The sequence below is a fragment of the Trichosurus vulpecula genome, chromosome 2 (assembly GCF_011100635.1).
Source record: "Trichosurus vulpecula isolate mTriVul1 chromosome 2, mTriVul1.pri, whole genome shotgun sequence".
Taxonomy (NCBI): domain Eukaryota; kingdom Metazoa; phylum Chordata; class Mammalia; order Diprotodontia; family Phalangeridae; genus Trichosurus; species Trichosurus vulpecula.
This window is the reverse complement of record NC_050574.1, coordinates 454,142,146-454,169,031: the sequence shown is the minus strand read 5'-3', so window position 1 is coordinate 454,169,031 and position 26,886 is coordinate 454,142,146. Positions and strand designations below refer to the sequence as shown.

The 26,886-nt window shown below is 38.3% G+C and overlaps 1 protein-coding gene across 1 annotated transcript in view; it reads left to right on the top strand.

Annotated features, from left to right (window-relative positions):
• PHEX (phosphate regulating endopeptidase homolog X-linked) overlaps positions 1 to 12,015 on the top strand; it is a 272,352-nt gene extending 260,337 nt beyond the window's left edge. The window contains exons 20-22 of the mRNA XM_036746177.1: positions 737 to 841; positions 7,499 to 7,575; positions 11,663 to 12,015. Of these exons, the coding sequence (XP_036602072.1) occupies positions 737 to 841; positions 7,499 to 7,575; positions 11,663 to 11,765 (285 nt within the window). The 3' untranslated portion in view covers positions 11,766 to 12,015. The remainder of the gene's footprint in view (positions 1 to 736; positions 842 to 7,498; positions 7,576 to 11,662) is intronic.
• The last annotated feature ends 14,871 nt before the right edge of the window (positions 12,016 to 26,886 follow it).

The window sequence follows — 26,886 nt, the reverse complement described above, 5'->3', positions numbered from 1 at the left end:
ACTAATAGTGTTGTATTGCATTAAATACTTTTACCTGGGGATAAATATGCATGAGGGGATGTATTTCTTTATCTAGTTATATTTTTTCTCATTTAAAATTCCCATGCTCATAGCCTAAAAGTCACGATGGTTCATTTGTGTTTAGCTTTTTGTTCCCTGGTAGGAACAATTCTAATGATTTAGTTATTTAATTTTTAGTCCAGAGCTATGATTTCATCTTTGTAGAGGACTCATGCACAATTTAGAAACTCCCTCTGCTCATAAAATCAACTACAGTTAAGTGACTTGTTCAAGGTCATATAGCTAATATATCAGAGACAAGGCTTGAATCCAGGCCTTCCTGACTCCAAGGTCATTTTTATATCTACCGCCCAACTCCTCTAATTGCTTAAATAACAACTTTTCTTTATAGTTGTTTAGCCCTTTATAGTGTGTTCATTCTGTTGATTTGGTATCCTTTGTAAGTTTGCTAGTGATCCTTGATTCCTTGGTGAGCTTCACCATTGACTAACATTTCCATGAGCCCCCCTCCATTAAATGCCTCAAAATATATTATATTATATATCATTATATTATGTGTTGTATTATTATATCTCCCACTATTACCTGTGTTACCTTGGACAAGTCGCCTAAGACCAGATTATGTCTAAAGTCCCTTTCAGCTTTAGTTCTATAGCTTTCTGGTCCTGGAATTACTAGCAAAAATAACAAACATCGCTCTATTTTTTCCCTCTAGGCCTATAGGAAATGGGTAAATGATAAGAGGCAAGGAGTGGAAGAGGATCTCCTACCAGGCGTTAAATTCACCAACAATCAACTCTTCTTTCTGAGCTACGCTCATGTGAGTAGCATCGTAAAGAGGGCTTTAAATATGGAATGTGTGGCTTAGGCTTGTTCTCTTAACTAAAATTCTAAAAAAAATTAAATGAGATAAATTCCAAGCTTCCACTAGCTAATTACAAGACACAAAAGAGAGTTTCAGTGTTTGATTTCCTTAACTTCTTTTGCAGCATTACAAACTACTCTGGACTGCAGCGGCTGTTGCTGCCACACAGGCTCTGTCTGTAGTCCTGAACCCCAATATTGGGGACACCAGTGGAGCGGCTGGGTGGTGCAGGGGATACAACGCAGGGCCTGGAGTCAGGAATACTCTTCCTGAGTTCAAATCTGGCCTCAGGCACTAACTAGCTCTGTGACCCTGGGCAAATCACTTAACCCTTTTGCCTCAGTTTCCCAATCTGTAAAATGAGCTGGAGAAGGAAATGGCAACCCCCTCTAGTACCTTTGCCAAGAAAACACCAAATAGGGTCACAAAGAGTCAGACCATGATTGAAACAACTGAACAATAGTGCCAGGTGCTTTATGTGCTTTCTTGTAATAGCTTTATGTTTCCTACTACCTTGTTTTTGATATTTGCATAGTGTATCTTTCTGGAAAGAGCTCAGCAAGTTGTGTAGGCTTTGCTTCTTATATGTCTTTTTTTCTTTAACATTTAAATTTTGTTTATTTATTTTTTCCCTCAATACCGCTTATATTTCACTAGGCCCTCTCCTAGCTTTTTGGGAAAGGTTTCTCTATGTTACTTGAGTCCTGACAAAACAAACCAACCCTTAGTGGAACCTGATATCTGTGGGAGCAGAGTTCTGTCATAGTTTGTTTCTGACCCTTGCCATGTGAATTAGTTTGTCCTGACACTTGAAGGGGACAATGACTTTTGTGTGTTAATAGGAGTGAAATTTTATTGAAGGTTTGTGTGTGTGTGTGTGTGTGTGTGTGTGTGTGTTGGGGAGACCATGAAGCAGCTTCAGAATGGTTCAGTTTAAAAGAAGGTGGAGGCTGTGATGTGGATAGGCCTTGTACTAGCCAATCTCCAGGCTTCTTTGTGAGTCATTTTTCCGAGGTTCTACCTGTGTCCATGATCATAGAATTATATAATTTCCAAACTAGAAGGGACCCCAGAGACTATTTGTATTCATACTTATATAAAAATCCTTCTCTACTGCCACATCATGTTCTCCAACAAAGGAGGACCCATTACTGAAAAAGGAATCTTATTTAACTTCTGGAGATTTTTCCTTCCATTGTACCTCAAGCTGTCTCCCTGAAGCTTATACCTCCTGCTTACATTTCTGCTTTCTGGAGACAAGAAGATTAAACCTAATTACTCTTCCATATGACAAATCTTCAAACATAGAATACTGCCACCACATGCCCTTGAGTCTTCTCTTCTCTGGGCTAAAAATTCTACAGTTTCTTAACTGTAGAATATGTAGAACTGTAGCCCCAAATATAATGAACCATGAGATTATAGACAGCAATATGTATCTGAAGCAGAACCTGTCGTAATTAGTACTTTATGAAGCAGTCATATGAAAAAAGACATTTTCTCAATCTTCAACTTCCTTGACTCCTCCATTTATTCAACACTCTAGATGTCTCCTTTTTCATTTCATGACCCTTTAAAGTCTAACTCTCTTTATATCTTCCTGACTATTCTTTCTTTGTCTCTTTTGCAGGCCTTCTCTTCATCCTCTTGCCCCTTAGCCCTGGCTTTCTCATAGGGGTGTGATGCTTAGCCCTCACGTCAAATAGTACTTTCTACAGGAGGCTGTTCCTGGTCTTCTAACTGTTAGTGCCTTCTCTTGTAAGATTACTTTCCATCTACTCTGATACATCTTATAATTACCTGATTAGTTATTCTCTTCCCCTCAGAAAACGAGCTCTTAAAGGAAGGAGTTGTATTGGACTTTCTTTGTATTCCCCAGCACTCAGCATGGTGCCTGACATGTAGTGAGCGCTTAATAAATGCTTGTTGACTATGGAAGTTTTGGATCAGAAATAGGCCGAAATGGAAAAAAAGCAAAGTTGATTTGAATTCTTCTAGAGGACAGTAGTTATTTGTTGAAAGAGTGGGAAGGGTTGGAAGTTCCTATAATTTATAGCCAGATTCTTAATTTCTCTTGATAGAAACAATAAATTAATTTATAATGTGTTTGTAGTAATTCATAACACATCTACATTCTACATTTGAAATGTCTTTTCAACATACTCCCACAATGTACTTTTGATTTAAAAAAATAAGATATTTAGACTAAAAGAAGAATGATCTTATATGACCCAGAGCACTACTAATGAACAATTTGCCTTAGGGAGACCCTCACTGACAGGATGGGCCAGTTATAAATCAATTTTAATTTAAAAGGTTACTTTGAAAATCTCCTAGCACATTGGATTGAAATTGTTTTTTATAAATGAAGTGGACAGGATTTTTTTTCTTCCAGGAAAGTAGAAAAAATGGCAAAAGACATACATATTCTTTCAGAAATTTCCCAAATGATATAAAAGACAGTGAGGAAAAGAGGACAGTAGAAGCAAATTTGCTTTAGCTAGCTTTTGAAAAAAATAAACAATTGAATTACAAAGTGGAATTTTAAAAAATCCAATTCAGAGTTGCACTGTCTGTCTGCCTGCACCTGTGAACAGGAATTTCACTGATTTTTCCCAACATAATTTAAAAAATCACCTATTTGAAACTGTAAATAGTCAAATGGATTAAGAAATTAATTTATATGGTTAGAATACTGAAAATGAATGTCAGAGGTGTTATATTGATTGTCTTCTGAGATGAATAACAGAATCCTCACTAAACCTATGACTCATGCATTTTTTTTACCTGAACAACACAGTACTTTTTTCAAGTCTTGCTGGTTTGCCTATGAAGGACTCAGCATCCTTAAGTTTTTCCACAGTTTCACTTCAATCAAATTCTTAAATACTTACGATGTGTGAGGCACTGTAGTTGCTCTTTAATTTCTTTATATATGTTATTTCCCTTTCCACAACTAGATAGTAAGTGCCTGTTAATTTATAGTATTATTGGGGATTCATTCATTGTATCAATTCAGCAGCTATTTATTAGTTACCCACCATGTCTGAAACACTGTACCTTTGTGCTTGGGGAGCTTCAAAGAATGGTCCCAGCTAAGATTTAGCAGGGTTCTCTCTCATGAATCACACTGGTACACCTGGTAACAGTGCTTTCCCTACCCTCTTTTAGTTCATTGATGATAAAGTCTCATTTCTACTTTTTCTATTTCCAAAACTCATATTGTAAAAGTAAAATATTAATGCTATACTCTGTTTTAAACTTGGCTATTGGAAATAATTCTTATTAATTTAATATTAGTCTATAAACAAGCATTTATATCTTAGGCAGAGAACTATCCAAATTGACCATAGTTTCCCGACCCATGCCATCAGATGGCTCTCTACTCAGAGACAATTTTTTGGTAACATTTATAGGGATCTTGAACAAATGAAGGTCATAATATGTTAAAATAGAGTTTTGGGTTGACATTCTAGAACAGTCACTTAATCTTCTGCTTAAACCATTTGATTCCTTCCTTGACTGCTTTTTACCAGGATTGAAAAGGCTACCTCTCTGATCAATATCTTAATACTTGAATGGAAAGGAGAACATTTCCCTTGGGTCTTCGTTTTCCAAATGAGGAAGCTGAAACTAAAGAAAGTGCCCAAGATGGCACAGGTAGTAGTAAATCCCAGGTGAGGCTGGGATTTAAGCCTAGCAAAGATTTGGCCAAACCTACTATGTAGAAAGTGATGAATGAACGAGCGAAAGGAAGGGCAAGAAAGTGTTTATTAGGGGCTCAGATACAAAGCACTGGGAAGCAAATAGAAAAATACAGTCCCTTCTCTCAAGTAGGTCACATTCTAATTGGGAAGATAACATATAGAGGAAGTTTCACATGCAAGTCAGATGGAAAGGTCCCATAGTCCATAGGGTATAATAACAAAGCAAATGGTAATGCATCTTTTAAATGTTTCCAAAGAAAAAATCACATCTGTTTATGATTTCAGAACATTTGCCAGTGCTGAGGACTGCTGATTACTTTTGTGTTTTCCAGCAGTGGCTTCAGCACCTGCAGAAGCAGTTGCCAGGTTTCATTTCCATGGTTGTTACTCAGTGATGGCTGCAGGAGGCTGGTGGTTTTGGGGACAGTGGCATTCCTGAGACTCTTGAGTTTATTTGCTGATTGGTAGCAGTGAGTGGTAGGTTTTGAAGGTGGTAAAAAAGCGGGCTCTTTTGCTGGGATTATGATAACTCAGCACCTCAGTGATGACTATGGGAGCCACACTGGAAGAAAAGCTGGTATTTTTTGTCTGTTCTCCCCAGGGTAGCTAGGTGGCACAGTAGATAGAGTGCTAAAGTCAGGAAGACTCATCTTCCAGAGTACAAATCCAGCTTCAAACATTTGTTAGCCGTGCAACCCTGGGCAAGACACTTAAACCGGTTTGCCTCAGTTCCTCATCTGTAAAATGAGCTGGAGAATGAAATGGTAAACCACTTCAGTATCTCTGCCAAGAAACAATGGAGTCATAAAAAGTTAGCCATGACTGAAAAATAACTAAACAACCTTCCCAGGCCTCTTGGGTTCAGGGTCCTGGGCTGGATCCATCAGGGTCCTGAGAGGAGGTGGACAAAGCACTATGTTAGATAACAATAGGGATAGAAAGATAAAGGAAAGACACAATTTGTTCTAAGGAGCTTATATTGTGATTGGAAGGAAAGACATATATGAAAAGAACAATTCCTCTTTTAGGGTTAGGAGAATAAGAAGAGATGATTAATGGATTCAGTTCCTGTGAGAGATAGTAAGGATGTGACCTTGGGTACAGATAGAAGGATTAGCTTTGTTAAGGCGAAAGGCTACCTCTTCCTCTAAGACTGAGAGAAAGGAAGAAAGGATGGGTAAGGACAGTGCAAAGTTTAGAAAAGTGAATGAAGGGAATTGAAGGAGTTCAAGGTGGATGCCTTCTAATTTCTCAGTAAAATAAGAGGTTAGATTGTCCAGAGTGCGGAATGAGGGGTAGAGTTGGAGGCTAGAGAAAAGATTTGGAACAGCCACTGTGAAGAATGTGTTTGAAAGGATAGATGAAGAAAAGGATTTAGCGGCAGTCAGGGCCCAGTTGACATTAGATAGCATGAATTTGTAGTGGAACCAGAGCGGAGGAAAACAACCTTGTTATCATAATGTACTATTTGACTGAACTACCAGTATTGAAAACTAGCCATTCCCCCTTTTGTCTGTATAGTAAATAACAAAATCTGATAGATTTGCTTCTTCTTCTGTGGACTGAATAACAAAATGTGACTCAACTAACTCCATCTTGCTTAAGCTGAATACATAAAACCTTGTTACGCATGGTACTCTTTAGCTTTGCTGGACTTCACAAATGTTGCACCTAATATTCATCTAGAGACTTTCCAGATCAACTTTCTTATAGGGACAGATTGTATTTCATTGGTTCATTCAGATGCCATAGAGTTTTGCTGATTGGCAGTGTATTCTAAATACATCTGAAAAAGCTATGCAAACTGAATATCTGCCCTGGCAAGAAGAAGCTGCTACCAGTAACTCATTTTCATTTGTGTGCAAACAAATTTCTCTTCCTTTCAGTTTGGCTTCTTACTTTATTTGGCCTCTAGTTATATAGACCTGCTGGTGGGTGATATTCTCCTTGGACTCTCAAGGAACCTAGGCTGAGAAATTCCCCACCAATAATTAGCGTAATCTCACGAATTTTTCCGTAAGTGTTTGGCAGCTTGAGAGTATGGGTAAAGGGAGGGGTTGGGAAGAGGTACCCAATATTGAGAATTAGCAGAGAGATAATGAATGGAAGGTCAAAGGGGAAGAAGATTCAAGAATGAAGGAGAGGGTATTATTGAAATGGCTGAGGGTTAAGACTGGATGGAGAAGAAAGGGAGGTCAGAGTGGGGAAAATCAGTAGGAATTAAAGGACTGAGGGTAATGAATGCACACAGCACATACAGGAAGAATCAGAGAGGGGGAAGTTGAAGGTCAGGTAACTATAGAGTGGATTTCAGAGTGTAGACTTTGGAGATGGAGCAATTTTGAGCAACAACGGGAAGCTTTGCCTAAGAGGGAGGTTAGAAGTTAACGGAATTGAGAAATTAAACTATGAGGACAGTGTTAAAAGTATCATCAATACAGATATCAGAGTCTCTAAAGCTGTTGGCATGACAAGGAAGGGAGAGGACGACTATGAACCAGGTCCAAAAGTCAGACCGTTTTCCATGATCTCATCTAATAGCTGAAGATATTTCAGTGTTGAGTTGAATGACCATGTTTAAAAGCTGGTGATAGATGGTGTACAAATTTATGTTTCGATGGAGTGAATAAAAAACTACCTTAGCATATATTTTTCTCTAATTTAAAAGACTTCACCTCGAGTCTCATACTTCATAATCAACTAAAATTGTAGAAATGTTCTGCCTGACAAAACTTTCTACTCTGAGGATCCTACTGTCCTCAAAGGAACTGTCGAACATTTTAAACAATTGTCGGTCATCGGCTACATAATTATTCTGCTACATGACATTTCATTATAATTTTGGTACTGTAAAAATATGTAACCAGTAGAGAATTTTAATCCATGTAATGATTCTGTGTGTCAGGTGAGGTGCAACTCCTATCGTCCAGAAGCCGCGAGAGAGCAAATCCAGATTGGTGCTCACAGCCCACCACAGTTTAGGTAATGTGCACCATGATTTTTCCTTATGTGATTTACGAAGTAATTGGTCCTCCCAAAGTTTGAGAATGTAAGGTTCTTTTAAATAGTGCTTGTTTTATTCTTTGTTATTTGAATCTCCAACCGCCTATCTCATGGTATAGCACATCATATGCATTTAATGAATTCTTATTGACTGAGTAATTGATGAAACACTTAATAGGACTGGACAGATAAAATCTTACTCAAAAAGTGGTCAAGTGACTTTTCCATAGAATGCCACTGCAAATTAATATAATTATATTAAACAACCCTTCTATGACCAGGCATTTCAATTGAACAAATAATTTATTAAGCACTTATTGCGTGCAAAGGGTCATGCTATCAGATACAGAATTTGTATGAAATAGGATGCTTGTCTTAATGGAACTTACAGTCTACTAACCCTATGTCAACATCATACTTATTTAAAAGGAGCATTCAAAGTATTGTATGATGCCATTGTGCCTTCTGAGTTATCAGAGAAATATTATAGTCTAGTCGTTCTATATTTTGTAGTTTTTTTAAACTTTGAAAATTTGTAATTCATGTATTTTACCTGTAAGAACTTTCTGTTTGGAGTATTTGATTCATCAGAACACCTGAACTTGTGTCACTGGCAGGTAATTCAGTTTTCTAACCTGGAAATGGATGAAGTCCTGATATGCTTAAGTCTGGTTTATTCATATTGAAGAACAATCCATTTTAAACACTAATTCATTCATTCGCTTATTCATTCATTCTTTCAAGAATCATTTACTGTCCGTCTGCCATGTCCCCAGTACTGAACTAGATGTTCTGGCGAGGCTGCATACTGATCGATAATAAATAATCACAGTTTACACTATACAGTTAAAAGCTACTCCGTGTTTCAATGTCCATTTGTGATTCATGAACAGAAACTACAAAGACATAAGGGAGAAAGAATCTTTTACAAACTATGAATTCTAAACATTTTCCATTTGTCACAAAACTGTACCAATTAGAATTATTTGGTTCTGCATTAGATTGTAATTTTTTTAAAAAATTATAGCTTCTCCACAGGAGTGGACAGGGAACTTGTCAGGAATCTAAAAAAACCACAATTCATTCAATAACATTCAACAGACATTCTGTATGTATAACAATATGCTTGATGCTAAGGGAATGCACAGTTTAGACGAGATAAAATTCTTTTCCTTGTTGAGTTTACATCCCGGCAAAGTAGAGAGCTTTGACAGATATATAGACATCATGTATTATTGTGTGTTATAGTTAAGTGCATCAGAGTAGTGAAAAAAGTGTTTTGTTAGATCTGAAGACAAGGTTGTTACCGAATTATGGTGTAAGACCATCAGGAAAGGCCTCATGCGGCACACAAGGTTGGAGTTAGGCTTTTTTTTTGAGTTAGATAAGAATTCAGCAGTCAAAGAAGTATATTCTAAGCATCTAAGCATAGAAAACAACATGAACAAAGTCATGAAGGTGAAATAATTCAGGCACGTTTTGTGGCCAGAAAGTAGTTTCATTTGGATATTTAAAATTTACTCAGTATTTGCTTTCTGTATGTTGAATCTAGCTACCTCATCCTTAATATTTTTAAGGGATAGTATTTCAAAATTTCCTCTACACTTTAGGAGTTTTATTCATTCTCTCCAGTAAACGAACCATAACAAACTTTTCAGAAGTTGAGTCTAAATTCCCAACCAACATAAAAATCTAATCATTGTGTTGGAAATTCTCTCCCACTGTGCTAAACTACCCCGAAAGGCTGACTGCATGTAATGGACTAAAGTGTGCTCCCACTGATAAAGGATGAAGATGAAAAAAGCACACTTGATTAATTGCTCAGCAAAATGGTTTTAGAGCCTACTGCTGTGTGTACTACCAACTAGTGGCCTACGATGTGAGATTTTATATAATCACAAACATTCGTTTATGAATTTTCAGTTATATTGTGATACCATGAAAAAATAACCTATAGTCAGGCTATTTTACTTAAGAGATAGGCTATTACTTTTATTTGAATACTTGGAGGTAATAATTCTTATAGAAAAAAAATCAGTAATCTAGAGTTCAGGATCTCTGGTCAACTCCTTGAAAATACAATTGGGTGAGAAATAAAATAGGGGTGATGGACAGTTTATTTCTTGCTTTTTAGTCTTAACTGCAAAAATATCATTGGTATCCATGCATTTTAAAGAGAACACATGAATTATCCCGTGGCAAACTTATAAGAGTCACACAGGATGGGTAGGCATGCATAAATTATAATCTTCATCTTTGGAGGTAATGCCCATATTGATGAGGTCACAGTGGAGTGCTGGAGTGTCTATAATAATGAGAGAAAGCAAGAGCAGTCAGCTGATACCCCACATTAGTCAATCAATCTATAAGCCCTTATTAAGGACCTGTTCTGTTCCTGGAGCTGTGCTAGCTGTTGGGGTTCTATGTACCATTGGTGTCCATGCAGTGTTAAGAGGTCTGGAGCTCCTAGCATGTCTGAGAAGTCAGACAGGGAAAATAGGTGTGGATGAGCTTTGGAGGGAGTGGCCTGGTAGATGAGATCACAGGTGTACTAGCATCACAACATCTCCAACCATCTACCTAGAATTCGGGGTAAACTATGGGGTAAACTTCTACAATGAAGTAGAAATATCTCTTTTAAGAGGGACCTTTAATTAAAGACATAAGTAGGAAGTTCGCTGGAAATTAAAGTCTGGAGCTCACCAGGGGAGTAAGATCATCAGGATAAAGGAAAATACCAAATAGTGGGTAAGAATACTCTTTGAAGTACTAAATAGTCCTAATTAGAAGTCTTTGCTTAAATAAACCGTGAGCTTCTACAACTCAACAAACTTGTTGAGCAGTATTTATGAATATGTCCATCCATGTTTCCTATGAATAAAATCTTCTTCTTTGACTGTGGAAAACCCAATCCAAAGGCCATGTGCTGCACAAAACCTCCCCTGATGCCCCAACAGCGTTGGTCAGTAATGACCATCTCCCTCAGACCTGCCGCACTTTCCTTTGCTCTTCTCTTACACACTTGAGTATAATAGACAATAATACAAGGCGTCTGTGTATAGAACAATGAACCCTCAAACTAAAGGTCAATTAAGGGAAAGTATTATTAAAATAGTTATAAACTTAACAAGTTAAAGATGCCAAATATAGATGATTTTAAAATTGTACATGTTACTCAGTAATTTGAGATTTAGCATATCCATGGAGCGGTGGAAAGACCACTGGAACGGCAGTAAGGAGACTTCGTTCAGTGATGCAGTTAATGACTTACTCTGTAAGGAGCACTCTGCTAAAGGCTGCAAGAGAGACAAAATTTAGATAAGGCACAGCTCCTGCCCTCTTGGAGTTTATGGTCCATTAGGTTTGGTTTTTAGCCTCAACTATGCCATTAGCAAATTGTGTGACCTTAGATAAGTTACAAGGGCAGCTAGGTAGCACAGTGGATAGAGTGCTGGGCCTGAAGTCAGGAAGACTCATCTTCCTGAGTTCAAATCTAGCCACTTATTAGCTGTGCGACCCTGCGCAAGTTACTTAACCCTGTTTGCCTCAGTTTACCCATCAGTAAAATGAGATGAAGAAGGAAATGGCAAACCACTCTAGCATTTTTGCAAAGAAAACCCCCAAAACGGGGGCATGAAGAGTCAGACATGACTGAAATGACAGAACAACAATAACAAACATGTTCCATAACCTAATTTATTCTTACTTTTCTTGCCCATACTTTGAATAAATTGGACCAGATGATCTTTAAAATTCCTCCCAGCTCTAAGAGTGCTTTTTGATATCTTTAGTCATAATAGACACTCCAATGAGACCATGGATCTGGAGATGGAAAGGACCTCCTACTCTAACTCCGTCATTTGACAGATAAGGACACTGAGGCCCGTGCCAATCAAGTCACTTGCCCAAGCTCCAGACAGATTGTAAGAGTCAGAGGCAGGATTCGAACCTGGGGCCTCTGGCTCTAGAGCCGCTGTTCCTCTCTTGTGCTTTCATCAGTGACTCCCCGTAGGAAATGGTGATACTTACGAAGGAAGTCATCAATGTTTTTGTCATTCTTTTTCAGAGTTAATGGTGCAGTAAGTAACTTTGAGGAATTCCAGAAAGCTTTTAATTGTCCAGTTAATTCAACAATGAACAGAGGGACAGAGTCCTGCCGGCTGTGGTAGAAGATCCGTTTCCTCATCACACCTTGACACGCTTCTGTTATGAGAAAAGTTACAAGACTGGACTCTAAGCTCCCACTGCTTCTGACTTGTTTATCTACAGAGACGGGCTACGTTTGGGTCTCATCTTCATAATTTCAGTGCATCGTGAATCTCATCACCATATGATCAGGACTTTAGGACTGTTCAAAATGAATTTTTTAAAAGAGAAGAGTAAGTATCTTAAGGAAAGAAAAAAACCAACCACCCTCAAACCCTGCTGTGGTTGTGGCGCTATGATGGATCACCGCCATTACCCGTTCTACTTCTTCATTTGTTATTAGCAAAAGCTAAGCGATACAGCACCATTTTAATCTAGTGCTTTGCAGGAGGGCAAAGCCATATGTGCCTACAAAAATTCATTTTCTCTAACCTGCAAGTCCCCAGGATGAAGATACCTTCCTTGTGGCTCAGGAGGTCTTGCTGTACTGTAGGATACAGTGTTTGATGGTATATAGTCGCCATTACGCAGCATTTCCTAAACAATTGCTTACAATGTAGGAGACACTTTAGGGATTTAGATTTTTTTTTGGAGGGGGGAAGGCAGGGCAATTGGGGTTAAGTGACTTGCCCAAGGTCACACAGCTAGTAAGTGTGTCAAGTGTCTGAGGTCACATTTGAACTCAGGTCCTCCTGACTCCAGGGCCAGTGCTCCACTCACTGCACCACCTAGCTGCCCTGGGGATTTTGATTTTCAAATCAAACTCTGGCCTTCAACTTTGGATACTCTCAGGTTGGAATAACAACTCATGGCATTGATCACCATGTTAGAATCAATAGTAACTAAATAAAAAAGGCCCTGCTTCTTGGTTTAAAAAAAAAGAAAAAGGAAAACACTTGGAATTTATCACATAAGTTGGGTAAGAGGATAGCATGACCCAGAAGGAAAAGTTAGCCCAGAGACATGGAGGCGGTAGGAAAATCTAAAGGGGACCAGGTTTCAAGATGATCCTCCGATGCCTCACCCTATGACCTGAAGGTTGTGTTTATGTGATAAGAATAGTACTGGCCCCCAAAGCCTTGTTCTGCCCAGTTCTTGTCTATCAAGTTATTTTAGATGTGTTTGTCTCTAATTCTGGGTTCACTTCCTGAAAACAGAACATGTCAAGAAAGTATTTCCAAGTTCTCGTTTAGGAACTTAATTTTCACTGAGTTCCAGCTCAGCATCATGAGGACCTCACTGATTGCAGGGAAAGCCAAACCCCTTATATTTTTGTAATTACAGTCTCATTTCATTTTCCCTTCCTCATTAAAAAACAAAAGACACTGAACCTAAAAGGGTGATTCCTTGATTCCTATGCATTCTGGATATATTGATTTATTTCAGAGTTTCTTGTAAAAATCCATAGAAAGTAATACAAAAATCAGTTTCCTTGTAGAGGAGCTTAAAAGAAACATGATTTTGAAATCTCAGCATATTTAAGTTGGGATTTTGGCTTTATGCAGATTCTCTTTTAGCTGAATCATCTTTCTCTAGCCTGGGCATGTCAAGGATAAAACCTTAACTGTCTTAAAGTAGTTAAGTCACATGTTATGTTCTACTTAGTATCCATTTTCCACCCTAAGTCATTATATGTGGGATGAGGGAGAAAAGGGTTGAAAGGACAATAGAAATATTAAGACCTCGAAAGAACAATGAAATCTTGAGAGGAAACACTGGGAGCAGTTTTGTTTGATTTGTCTGAAGCGTTGTTAATGGTTCTGGAGATGGGAAATTGGAGACATTTCAATGTTAATCTCTGCTTGAGACATCCATAACCATCCATAATACATTGATTTGTGTTACCAATTATTATGTACTTTGGGTTTTTGTAACTGGGCAACCATGTGACTGGATTTGGGGAAGAATTACTGTCAGAAGAAAAACCTTGGCATCAAACTGGGCGAGGATTGCTGCATTGTCCCCCTCGATTTTGCAAATAGATGTCCTGCTGAAGCGGGGCTACCTTTCTGTTTTGCCAGTCGTAGATTCCAGTGTGACGCTAGTTTATTTTATTCTTCATTATGAAACTGGGTTGGACTCATGGTGCTGATGAATTAATTTTCTTCATCTGCTTCTGTTTATGTGCTTGAATTAGTCTTTGTTTTGACACTGAACTTGGACATTTAATACTGGCTTAGGAATGCATGGAGAACACGTTCGAATTGTGTTTTTCTCCAGGATGTCTTTGATTCAGTTCTAAATGAACATCCTCCTGCAGGTCAGAGAAAGTATTTGAATGAGGACAGTGAGAATAACATACATCATTTCCTCTGCTTGCTATGAGCTTCTGATGATCACTTAGCTAGAAAGACAGAGGCGAGAGGCTCACAGCTTCTGAAATGTGTGACTGCTATTTCTTTATTAATTTTTGTTTTGTGGTACACTCATATTGCATGATATTTATTTTGGCTGACGCAAAACATAATCCTAAGTCAGATAATTTTCCCAATAACACAGGACATGATAATGACTCATGTTTATATATAACACTTCATAGTCTGCATGAAGTGTTTCCCTCACAACAGTGTTGGGAGGTAGGGTTAGTATTATTATCTCTGCCTACTAGACAAGGAAGGTGAGGAAACTGAGGACCAGAGAAGTGACATGACTTGCCCAAGGACATGTAGCTAGTGAATAGAGCTGGGACTTGAACATGAGTTTTTTGATTTCAAGGCCAGTGTTCTTCGGATGATGCCAGTCATTTCTTATATGTGATGCCACATAGACCTGCATCAGGCATAGAGATTGTGATTTTGTCCGCCAGGGCACTCAGTGTGTGGGACATCGCTCCATGAACATACAACATAACCACTCATGATTTGATAGTGAAGTTATAGAGTTGCCCAAGTCACATGGAAGTTAAGTGACTTGCCCAAGGACACATAGTTATAAGTGTCAGAGGCAGAATGTGAATGTTGGTTTTCATGGTTCCACACCCAGAATTCTATCCATGATGTCACACTGCTTTTACTAGATATACATTTACTCAAATATTCAAGTGTTGCCATTCTGCTGCTATGGCTCATATGTTTGTCAAAAGTCTTGAACACAACAGACATTAAGTAAGACACAGGATAATGTAACCCAGTACAACGTGGAGTGAAGGGTAAAGTTTGCTTCAGGAATTTAGCTTTAACGCGAAAGTGGGATTTGGGAACTAGTACATCAAGTGGGCTGAACCATTAAAGTTTCTCTTCCCCCCCAAAACGTAAGTGCCTTGAATATGGTAAAATGCTACTATGACATGATAGCTGTGATGACGATCACCATAGCATGATGGATTTAGAGCTAGGAGGGCCCTGGAGGCCTCTGAATCCAGCCTTCGTATTTTATGGGTGAGGAAATTGAGGCCCTGAGAAGTCAAGTGACTTGTCCAAGGTCACTTAGCTAGTAAGTACCGGAGGTGAGATTTGAATCTAGGTCTTTTTGACTGCAAGAGCAATGTCCTCCCCATTTTCACTTTGTTGCCTTTTAGGAAATAAATGACGTTTAATGGTAATTGACCTTTGTTTAGCGCTGCTAGGACAGGTCTCACCAATTCTTATGCTGAATGCTATTTCCAAGAAATGCTGGCTAGGTTTAACAATAACTCACATTTTCCATAGCATTTTAAGGTTTTGCTTTTCTAACATGCCCCTGTGAAGCAATTTTTACATTATCCCTATTTTACAAGTGAGGAACCTGAAAGTACACCGAACAATTTGTTTTCCAAGGTCAGAGCATCCTTTGGGGCTGGCAGGGCGGGAGTTTGTGGAGGACTGATTCCACAGCTTGTCAGCAACCTTACGTGTCTACGCAGTTTCCATTGGGTGCCTGGCATTGGGCTGAAATTTCCCTTTTTCCTTTTATGAGACAGGCTTTGATGTGACTAATACAAGCCTGGCATTCATAAAGTACTGTGGAGTTTATTTAGTGCCTTCCTCAGGAGGAGCTTAAAGTCCAGCTCGTAAATATAACGTCACTTAGCCTCACAACAGCCCAGGATGACAGCCAGGAGGTAAGATTGGTCGAACAGGGACAGCCATCTATAAACTGGAGATGCAAATGCCTGAGGAATAGAAAGGTTTAATGCCTCATCAGGCATCACATAGCAAAATGGGTGCAGATTCTCAGGACCCTGGGCAACTTTCTGATCCCTGATATCTGGAGTTTTCTCTCCTAGACTCCGCCATTTTTGAATGCTTTTATACAATCACTATTCCAGTGGACCCATTATCAGTTAATGCATTTCTTAGCCAATACCTTTTGCATAAACACTCAGTTGCATATTAAATTACTGAGGGGTATTTGTTTGCTTATCTCATAAGAAATAATCCTTAACTCCAGAGGCAGTGCACCACTGGGTTGAAAAAGGGTCTTTTTCTGATTATACTTTTCATTGTCTGAATCTTTGTCTAAAGATTCACTCGGTTGTATTCCTCTCCCTCCCCCTAACAATGTGGACAGTGATTTTAATGACAATAAAAACTGGTTCTGTTTCTTGCGTTCTTTCCTTGTATCTGGTGAAACCAATTGGACATCCTATTTCGGGAAAAAGAAGATACTGAACACTGGCATGACTTTCTAATTCAGGCTCTGAAAATGGGAATGAACTTAGGTTTTCTAAAGGTAAGGAAAGAGAGAAGGGAAAAGAGAATTGGCCTTTTATGATCTCATTGGTAAGACTGGGAAGCAGTTATGATCAGTAGCTTTGGGATAGATTCGGTTAAATTTAACACACACATTTTGAATGCCTAATGTATGCCAGTTTCAGTGCTAGATTTTAGGTATACAAGACAAGAAGAAAATAGGCCCTGCCCTCAAGGACCTTATAGTCAGTTATAGATATATTCAGGAAAAGTTGCTTGGGAAGAAATAATCAGTCTTAATAGTTCTGGTTTTGCACAAGTGATTGGGTTATGCCACACACATTTATTGTCTATGATGTCACTGTGCTCAGTGGTGGGGAAGATGCAAATGAAAATGACACAATCTCTAACCAAAAATGGTTTACAATCTAGTAGGAGATAAGCCACATACACAAATAATTATAATAGAAAAGGACTACAAAGGATAAGAAAGCATATCAGATGGCTGATAAGATAAGGGATTAGGGGAGATTTCGTAGAGAGCTGGGCTCTCCTGGTAGGATTAGGACAGGGGAGGACTTGGCGGCCTCCAGGCCTCATGTGGCTCTCTAGGTCCTCAAGTTTGGCCCTTTGACTGAATCCAAATGTCATAGAACAAATCCAGGGCTGGATTCAGTCAAAGATCCACACTTGAGGAATTAGAGGGCCACATGTGGCCTTGAGGCCACAAGTTCTCCACCCCTGGGTTAGACTTTCCTCAGAGAAGGTAGAATTTTGAGAGCTGGGGATTTTAAGGGAGAACATTCCAGTTATAGGGAATGGCATGAGTGAAGGCATGGAACTAGAAAAATAGGGAAAATATTTGGAATATAGGGAATAGTCCAGTTTGACTAGAGCACAAAGCATGTTACGGGGAATAATATAAGATGGGGACAGAAAAGCAAATTAGAGCCAGTTTGTGAAGGACCTTCAACGTCAAGAAGTTTGGGTTTAACTTTCAGGCAATGAGAAACCTTGAAGGGTTTTGAGCAGGAAAGTAACATGGCCAGAACTATGGATTATAAAGATTAATCTGGCAGCCAGTTGGAGCAAAGAAAGTTTGAATTTGTCTTTCTCAAGTCTATACACCATCCCTAATCTTTAATGAGCTATCCTGTGCAGCATATCTCTCCTTTGATTTGGCCAATGCTGCTTTTCTTAGGTCTTTCATTATTTTTGCTTGAATCTCTCTGAATTCCAAGTTTATCTGGGTCTCAATGTACTTTCTTATATAGTTGATCCCTATAATAAAATATTATCTCTAAACCTACGTAATATTGTGGATACAACCATGTCCTTCCATATGTGCTTCACATGGTCAAAGGATATGCAGTATCACCTATCAAAGGGGGGCTCTTCCTATCACGTGCATGTGAACGCATCCACACCTGGACACACATGGAAGTTGGGATATGTGGCCTCTGAGGCTTCTATGATCCTAGGTTACATCATTTTTTTTTTTGAGGAGGGAAGGCAGGGCAATGGTGGTTAAGTGACTTGCCCAAGGTCACACAGTCCTCCTGACTCCAGGGCTGGTGCTCTAATCACTGCACCACTTAGCTGCCCCTGGTTACGTCATTTTAATGAAGTAGTTCTGCTAAAGTAGATTTTATCATTTTGCTTGTACTGTTCATTTCTCAGAGCCGCATTGTATTTGGCTCGGGAGACAACCAAATTGTGGTATTTAGGCATCTTATCCTGTGTAAGAAACTATAAGAAACATTTTCAGCTCCAAACCTGAGGAATTATTATGATGCCCTGTATAAATGCCAGAGGGCACCTGGGCATGACTGTGGCTGGGCCCTGGTGTTGGGAGCTGCTGAGTTTTTGGAGGCCGTTCCTGGGATGGGGCTGGGAAGTAGGGAAACGATAGGTAAGAGAGGAAGGAGCAGCATTTAAATAGTACTTTAAGGTTGGCAAAGCACTTGGGGTATATTATCACATTTATAGGTTCTTTTACTACAGATGAAGCAACCAGGAGTGAGAAGTGAAATGATCAACCTGGCATCACGTAACAAGTAGATACTGAAGGCTCTTCCAGCAGTCTGTCTTTATGTACGCAGCCTCTTTGCTGCCTCCACGCCAATTGCTGCCTAGAATATAAGCTCCTTGAAGGAAGCCACTGTTTCATTTTTGTCTTTGTGCCTAGCAGTGTCTGGCATATAATAGGCACTTAATAAATATCGAATTTTGGGATGGCTCTATATTTCCTTCCCTTTCTTACCTCTTTGGGAGGGAGGAAAGCATGGCTGGGGAGAAGTGGAGAAAGGAAACAGGAATAACAGAGGGCCATTGTTGCTACATCATCAACTCTATCACTGCCAAGAGGTACTGAATGGATTTCATAATATAGTTGTATAATTAAATTGGGAAAAAATAGGCTTGAAAGCAAAGGATCAAATTGACTTAAAGGCACCTGTGTGTCCTTCAGATTCATGTGTCAGGCCACTAAGCAGACAGGGCAGTGACTTTGAGCTCTCTTGATTTAGAAAATCGCGTCTGTTCTGTGCAAAATAGATTAAAAATATCATTGGTAGCCTATAGTTTACCCAGCAGGAATCTTCTTAATTAACAGCTTAATTAGATAATTTAATCCCCTTTAGGATTGAATATATGAAAATGAATATTAGATAGTCTCAGTGAGCCAGGCAGTATTATATGTGTGTGTATGCAGACACACATAGCATATATATGTGCGTATATGTGTATGTATATATGCATGTATATTCATGTATGTATGTATGTACGTACATATGTATGTATGTATGCCAAATCTATAACCAGAAAGCACAAACAGAAAGAATTACTATAATTTAGGATCTATAGAAAAAGATTTGATATGCAATTTTAATAAGCCCTAAGTGGTTCTAGATATATTCCTCATTTGAATATGTTTCATGTATTTTGTTTCATTAAATGCTACAATTAATAAGGTAAATGAATCCAAGTCGTGGCTCTGGGGTGGATTTTCAGTATATTCTTCTAAATTCTTAAGCAAATCTTGGAGAGTTGGTAAAGCAAAATAGCTAGTTGGTGCAGGGGATGGGGTGCTGGGCCTGAAGTCAGGAAGACATCTTCCTGAGTTCAAATCTGGCCTCAGGCTTTTATTAGCTGTGCAACCCTGGGCAAGTCACTTAATCCTGTTTGCATCAGTTTCTTCATGTATAAAATGAGCTGGAGAAGGAAATGGTAAATCACTCCAGTGTCTTTGGCAAGAAAACCCCAAATGGAGTGATGGCTGAAAGTGACTGAACAAATAAAATGTCACAGGAAAGGGAATATCACCCTAAGAAGAGAATTATAGAGCTCTGATATTTCTTTGATGAGCATATTTAAAATTCTTTCACTTTTCCCTTAAGGGTGAGATGACAAAAGTTACTTTGCATATCCCTCTTTGATAGCCATGCCACCTGACAGACGGAAAAACTGAAGGACAAATTCATATAATGGAGATAATCTATTTATAAGGCCCCAGAAGTATTGTTTTAGTTAGTTCTGACAGGACTATCTTCCAGTTTCTACTTTACCTTTCACTACCAAACTTGAACACAAACTCTGATTGGATCAAAATCTTTGAATAGTACTCAGAATGATTTGTATCTCTTACTTTTTGCCAATTTGGCTGGCACTTTCTGTAACCATACAGGAGAATTTTACTAGCTTACAATTTATAAAATACTTACTTAGTTCCCAAACTGATTTACAAGTCAATTAGTTAAAAATTGCCACATTGATAACAGTTGCATAACTTGTCTACCTTTCATTTGGATATATTGCAAACACAACCTAGACATTATTCTTGTTTGGACCTGATTTTATAATTACATTTGTGAATGATCTCAATATCCTCTATAGGAAAAAGGGGCATAACTATAAGACATAACTAAAAGATGAAATCTTGACTGCAATCTACTGACTCTTCTATTTGTTTCACTCGCTGAACATTCCATAGACTAGTTAATCCAGCCACCTATTGGAAGACACACAAATGAAAATTTAGTTAAACAGCAAAAAAAGGATTTTATTTTAGCTGATATTAGGAGCATCATTAAAAATTCTTGAGATATATACTAAGGCGTACTCTTGATCCCGCACATTTACATTATAAAATAGCAAACACTAAAACGATCTGATACTGACTCAGAAGTAGAGTTCCTTGGAAGAGAAGAGAGATCCCAGAAATAGAACCAAATAAATACAAAAAATTAATGTTTGGGAAATCTTTGCAAAATTAAAAACAGTGGAAGGAATTATGAGTGGAGGAGTCTTAAGTGTGGAATGTTGTACATACTGCCAGACTTAGTTATACGTTGGTTGTTTTTACTGAACTGCTTTCCCCTTTCCGTCCTTTGTCTTTTTTTTTTCTTTGCTACAAGGGATAGCTTGATGAGTCCTGGGAAGGAGAAAGGACACATTTGGGAATGAAAGTGATATAAAAGATATAAATATAATTTAAATAAAAAGAAAATAAATTATTGGGTCAAGATAGATTCAACTACAGTAAAATGTTACAACTTCTATAAAATAAAAACATATTTAAAATAAAAGGGAAAAAGGTGGATTTGCATGACTTCAGATGACTTGATGATTAAACATATTTCCTGACTCATAGTAGAGAGGTGGCATGTAGTAGGGGTGGAAGACACATGCATTTTCAGAAATAGTGAATACATTGATTTCTCCCCCTTGCCCCCAAACACTCTACTTTGTTTCATGTACCTGACATTACTTGCTTCAAGGGAGGGTATCATTTGATAAGATGCAGTGGAATTTTTGGGAAGTATAAAAAAAGTAAAAGCTTCTTGGAAACATTTAAAATTTATTTTTTATTTTTTAAAATTTTATTTCATTTTTCTCGATTACATGTAAATTTTTAAAACATTCTTTTAAAAAAACTTTTGGGTTCCAAATTCTCTACCCTTCTTCTGCCCTCCCCCTCATTGACAAAGCAAGCAATCTGATATAGATTATACATGTGATGTGATGTTATGCAAAACATATTTCCATATTAGCCATGTTACAAAAAACAAACAAAACAAAAACAAAACAACCCACAGGCCAAAAAAGTAAAAAAAAAAAGTATTCTTTGATCTGCATTCTGAATTCATCAGCACTTTTTCTGGATATGAACAGCATTTTTCATCCAAGTCTTTCAGAATTCTCTGGGATAATTGTATTGCTAAGAATGGCTGCCATTCACAGTTGATCATTGTACAGTATTTCTGTGACTCTGTACAATATTCTCCTGGTTCTGCTCACTTCACTTTCCATCAGTTCACACAAGTCTTCCCAGGTTTTTTCTGAAAACATCCTGCTCTGCATTTCTTACAACACAATAGTATTCTATTAAAACAGTATACTGCAACTTGTTCAGCCATTCTCCAATTGATGAATACCCCCTCAATTTCCAATTCTTTGCCACCACAAAAATAAGTGCTATGAATATTTTTGCATATATAGTTCCTTTTTCTTTTTCTTTGTTCTCTTTGGGACACAGCCCTAGTAGTGGTATTGCTTACTAAAAGGGTATGTGTAGTTTTATAGCCCTTTGGGTATAGTTCCAAATTGTTCTCCAGAATGGTTGGATCAGTTCACAACTCCACCACAAGTGCATTAGTGTCCCAATTTTTCCACATCCCCTCCAACATCTGTCATTTTCCTTTTGTCATGTTAGCTAATTGGATGGGTATGAATTATTTAAAATATAATTTATTAAGCTATTTAAAATATAACAGTTATTTTGAAAGATTTTTAAAAGGGCAAAAATATGATAGGAATAGCTATAAAATAATTTCTTTGTCTGCAGTAGGCACTGGGATATAGTAAGCATTTAATCAAAGTTTGTTGGATGGAAACAAACAAAAAATAGACAACAGATGAGGGAAGATGTTCATAGCAAATAAAAGCTTATCACCTCAGTCTTAGAAAGAACAGCTCCCATTAAATAATTAGTCAACAGAGATGAACAAAGAATTCCCGAAAGAGGATAGACATATCAGTCAGCCAGCCGGTCAGTCAACAGATATTAATTAAGCTCTTTCTGTGTACTAGGCATTGTGCTAAGTAGTAAGTGTACAAAAACAAGCAAAAGGACAGCGCCTGCCCTCAAGGAGCTTATATCCTAATTAAGAAGACAACCCATAAAAGGAAGCTGAAAGCAGGGAGGAGAAGGTACCCTGCACGGGATTATGACAAAGAGCTCTGGAGGAGTGGAGTCTGGTAGGAAATGAAGAGATGGCCAGCCTGTGTGCCCCCCCCCACTACCAAGCCTCCCCCACTCCCCAAGGTCCTGGGAGGAGCCTCAGGGGCAGAGGGTACTGCTGAGGTGTGAGGACCAAGGCAGAGGTGGAGGTGCTCTTTGAGTTTGAAGTGGTTTGGTGGAGAAATTCAGAGGAGTGTGGCCTTTTTGGGAATTGTATAAATAATAAACATATTTGAAAAGCTGTTCAACTTCACTAGTAATCTGAGAAATGGAAATTAAAACGATTTTGTGATACAGCCTCAAATTTATCACACTGTCAAAAATAACTAAAAGTAACCAAACTCAAGAATTTACTTAGGGCATTAAGTATTCCTTAGATAAGAAGCCAGAGGAAGAATCTCAACTGTCCCTGAATCTTTGGCGATAAGTAAATCTCTTCCCTTGATCCACCTATTCGTGAACCCTCTAAATATAGTTTGATCTATAACCTGACTTAGTTTACCTATAAAGGCAGAGGCTCCCAAAATTATTTGACCTGCCACTCCCTTTTTGAAAAAAAAATTATTCAGCACCTCCCTGGAAATATATTTTCTTTAACCCTTTAGTGTTTTTTTTTTGAAATTTGCATAATATCAAAAGACATAATTTTTTTTAAAATAGCATCTTATATTAAATAATTTATTGTAAATTTGTGGGTTTTTTCCTTTGTTGAAATTTTGATGACACAATATTGTGTCATGCAATTGTATAGTATCATATTGTAAACAAGTCATTATACACACATATTCCTGACAATGCATGCTGGACTTCCTGACAATGTGTCATGTACTCATCTGCCAACACTTGCTTGTTAAGACCTGTCAGCAGACTTGACCATTGATTGGTTATAACTTTCATTTTGTGTGTTTATTTGGAAAAGAATGCAATCACTATAGCCTTAACTCTTTTACACAACAGATGAAACATGCAGGAACAGTTTTTAAAAATTTTCTTCTCTTCTTTCCTTGTGCTTCCACTATCCCCATATTTTTATTCAATACCCCCAATTGCACATGGGGCTACTACTGACCCCCGTTCCAGTGCCCCACAGGGGGCAGTATCACCCATTTTGGGAACCTCTGTCCCAGTATAAAGTTCATTTAGATTTTTTGATGTATGAGATTATGACTGTTTAAATAATTTTGTTCAACTTTTATGACACTGAAGGAAGTGTGGGATTATGAATCTATCTTTTCTTTAATGTTTATGGCCTAAGAAAAATGTATAAGAATGTAATGTGTAAAAGAATAATTTCTCTATTGCTCTGATGTAATTTTGTCTGTAAGAAGTCTTGTTAGAATCTTAATCTTCATTCAGGTTTATTTTTTTTTTGTCTGAGATCTGAAGCTATCCTTAAGCAGAAGAAGAAAACCTGAGTTTTTCTTACCTATAATTTCTGTGGTGTGATAGATTTATCTCAGTAGCAGTTACCTATCACATGAACTCAAAGAGGAGATATTTCTTCCAGAACAGTTATGTGACCACCTCTTTTATTCAGCAACCTTAACTATTACAGCCAGTCAATGACTATGTCTCATGTACATATTTCCAGCCTCACACAGATGAAGGCATTATCTGTGATCTCTTCTTAACTGATGCTAATCACACACACACACACACACACACACACACACACACACACGAGAGAGAGAGAGAGAGAGAGAGAGAGAGAGAGAGAGAGAGAGAGAGACACACATTATTACACCATCTGCACTAATTGGTGCACCAATGCACCGTTTTAAATCTTAATGCTAGGATAACCAAGCTCATTAGAATTTTTCTCCAGGTTGTCCTGCAGATTCATTTCTATAGGACTTTTTGTACCATGCCATACCAGTCTCATTGCTCTCTTTCCTTGGACTATTTCTCACAGTCAAAGTGCCCTCTTTAACCCCGTGGCCTCTTTCTTGGATTCATCCCCAAAGCACCATTTGGAGGAGCTCTAGGTCAACCCTGTCTTTATTTCCTCTCCAACTTGTGTTGCTGAATCATCACAATAGGACTTTCTCTACTGGCTACTTTTATGCCCCTCTCCCTTTTCAGCTTCCTTATACACATTGCTTTCTACTATTAGATTTTAAGCTCCTGGAGGGCAAGGGGCTGACTTTTATTTGGCTTGTAATTGTATTCCTGTGCACAGGCACAGAGCCTAGCACTTAGTAAGCCCTCAATAAATGCTTGTTGGCTTGATTTGAATTAGAATTATATTCCAAATAAGAATAAATAGGGTATGAGGGGCTTCCTTATTTTTAAAATACATGTACTTTGTAATATCTAATTTGTTTTTAACTGAGTCTATTTTTCTTCCTTTCTGGTTCCTGACATGTATCAGATAGTTGAAATGTTGCATTAAGTAGTTTGTGACCTTTTCTTGAGTTAGTATCTTTACTGAGAGACATATGGAATAAAACAATCTATGAGGATACCTTACATCTGTTGCATATTAAAAAAATTCTTTTTGGCACGCATCGTCTTTTTTCCATCTTGGTTATTTTAAAAGTATGTTAATGTGTGAACATCTTGTCTATGGTATTTTCCATTCACTCTCCATAGGTTTAACTTAGTGGTTGGAGAATTCATTTGAGATGAAAGAGTACTGCGAAGTCACACCTGAATACAACAAGGAGAAAAACACAATAAACTTGTCACAAAATGGTCCACAGCTAATGTTACTGGTCACTAAGGGCCAAATTCTATCCTTTAGAGATTTGTATTCAATCCCCATTTGCACATGTAGTAAACAAGGAAAAGAATGAGTCTAGGTTAAAGTACATAGACATTAGGGGAAGGAATCAATCAGAAACTCCCCAAGAAGAAATGCTCCTTCAGGAAAGGAAAGCTCAGAAATTCCATTTTATTTCATGGTGGAATAAAAACCACAGTGGAGAATCTCATACATTAGTTACTCTATAAACAACCGTAGTAACAGCAAAGGTGCTTGAGGTGCTTAGATGTTCAAAGACTTGAGTTCAAATCCTTCTTCAAGTACTCTAGCCGAGTGACCCAAGGTAAGTCAACCTCTCTCTGCCTCGATTTCCTCACCCGTAAAATGGGGGCAGTGATAGCACCTACCTCCTAGAGCTGTCGTGAGGACCAAAGGAGATGCCATACATGACGTGTTTGTAAATGCCATCTACCACTATCATTCTTCCCTCTGCCAGGCCTTTTGGTGATGGGTACCAGCAACAGCCACAATAACTGACATATAGCCCTTTCAAGTTGGCAGAGCACTTTACGTACATTTAAAATGCAGGAAACAGAGGCTCCAAGTAGTAAAGTTGATTTGCTCATGGTCCTACCATTAGGAAGGGTCAGAGGCAGGATTTGAACGCAGGCCTCCCTGGTTCAAGTCCAGCACTGTTTCCAGGTAGAAATGCTTTCTGTAGAAGAGGGCAGCAGGATGCATAGGAAGTACTTACTAAGTGTAAGGCACACTTCCATTAATATCTTCACCGAACACTTTTTAATAGAAAAATTCTACAATTTCCTTCAGCGTCCATTGGTTTGCAGTCAGGGGATTGCTTCTTTGCCAAAGAGCATGACTCTCTAGAGACGCCTGGAACCATTTTTCCCTCTCCTTTGCCCTCCCTATATGCTCTGGGCTCTTTTGCACTGCTCCACCTCACCTCAGTCGCAGAATTGGCTTTCCTGGGACAAGCTTAGCAAAATGAAAGAAAAAAGAAAAGAATAAATGAAAATCAAACACACAGATTTCAATACACAATCTGCACACCATAGAGCAGAGTTACATGGGACTTTGTTAAAAGGCTTCTAAGGCTATTTGATGTACTGGAGAACTTTAAGCCCAAAGATTGAGAAGTGGAGGGGGAAAGATCTTGGTTGTGTTTTTCCCCTCCCCCAAGAAGAGTGGGAACCTTGAGCTAAGCTGCCAGCCAAGGGTTATTTTCCTTTCCTAAACTGCCTCATTGTATTTCCTTCCTTTCATTTGGTTTTTTTACAAATGAGAGCACCATATTAATTCATTTTAATTAAAAATCAGCCATGCAGCCCTTCAGCTAAAGAAACAATTTTTGGTCTCTGCCTTGGCTATCATTTAATCAGAAATTGCCTACATGGCTTTGGAATGATCACCCCTGCAATGATCTGGTCACTGCTCATACCACAGCTTCCCTTGGCTGATTCCATTCTAAAAATAACAGAGATTGGCCATGTAGCCCTTCATTCTGTGAAAGGTGCATAGCTGTGAGCCCCCGCAGGAGGCTAGCTCTAAAAGGTATCCCCAGAGAATGAAAA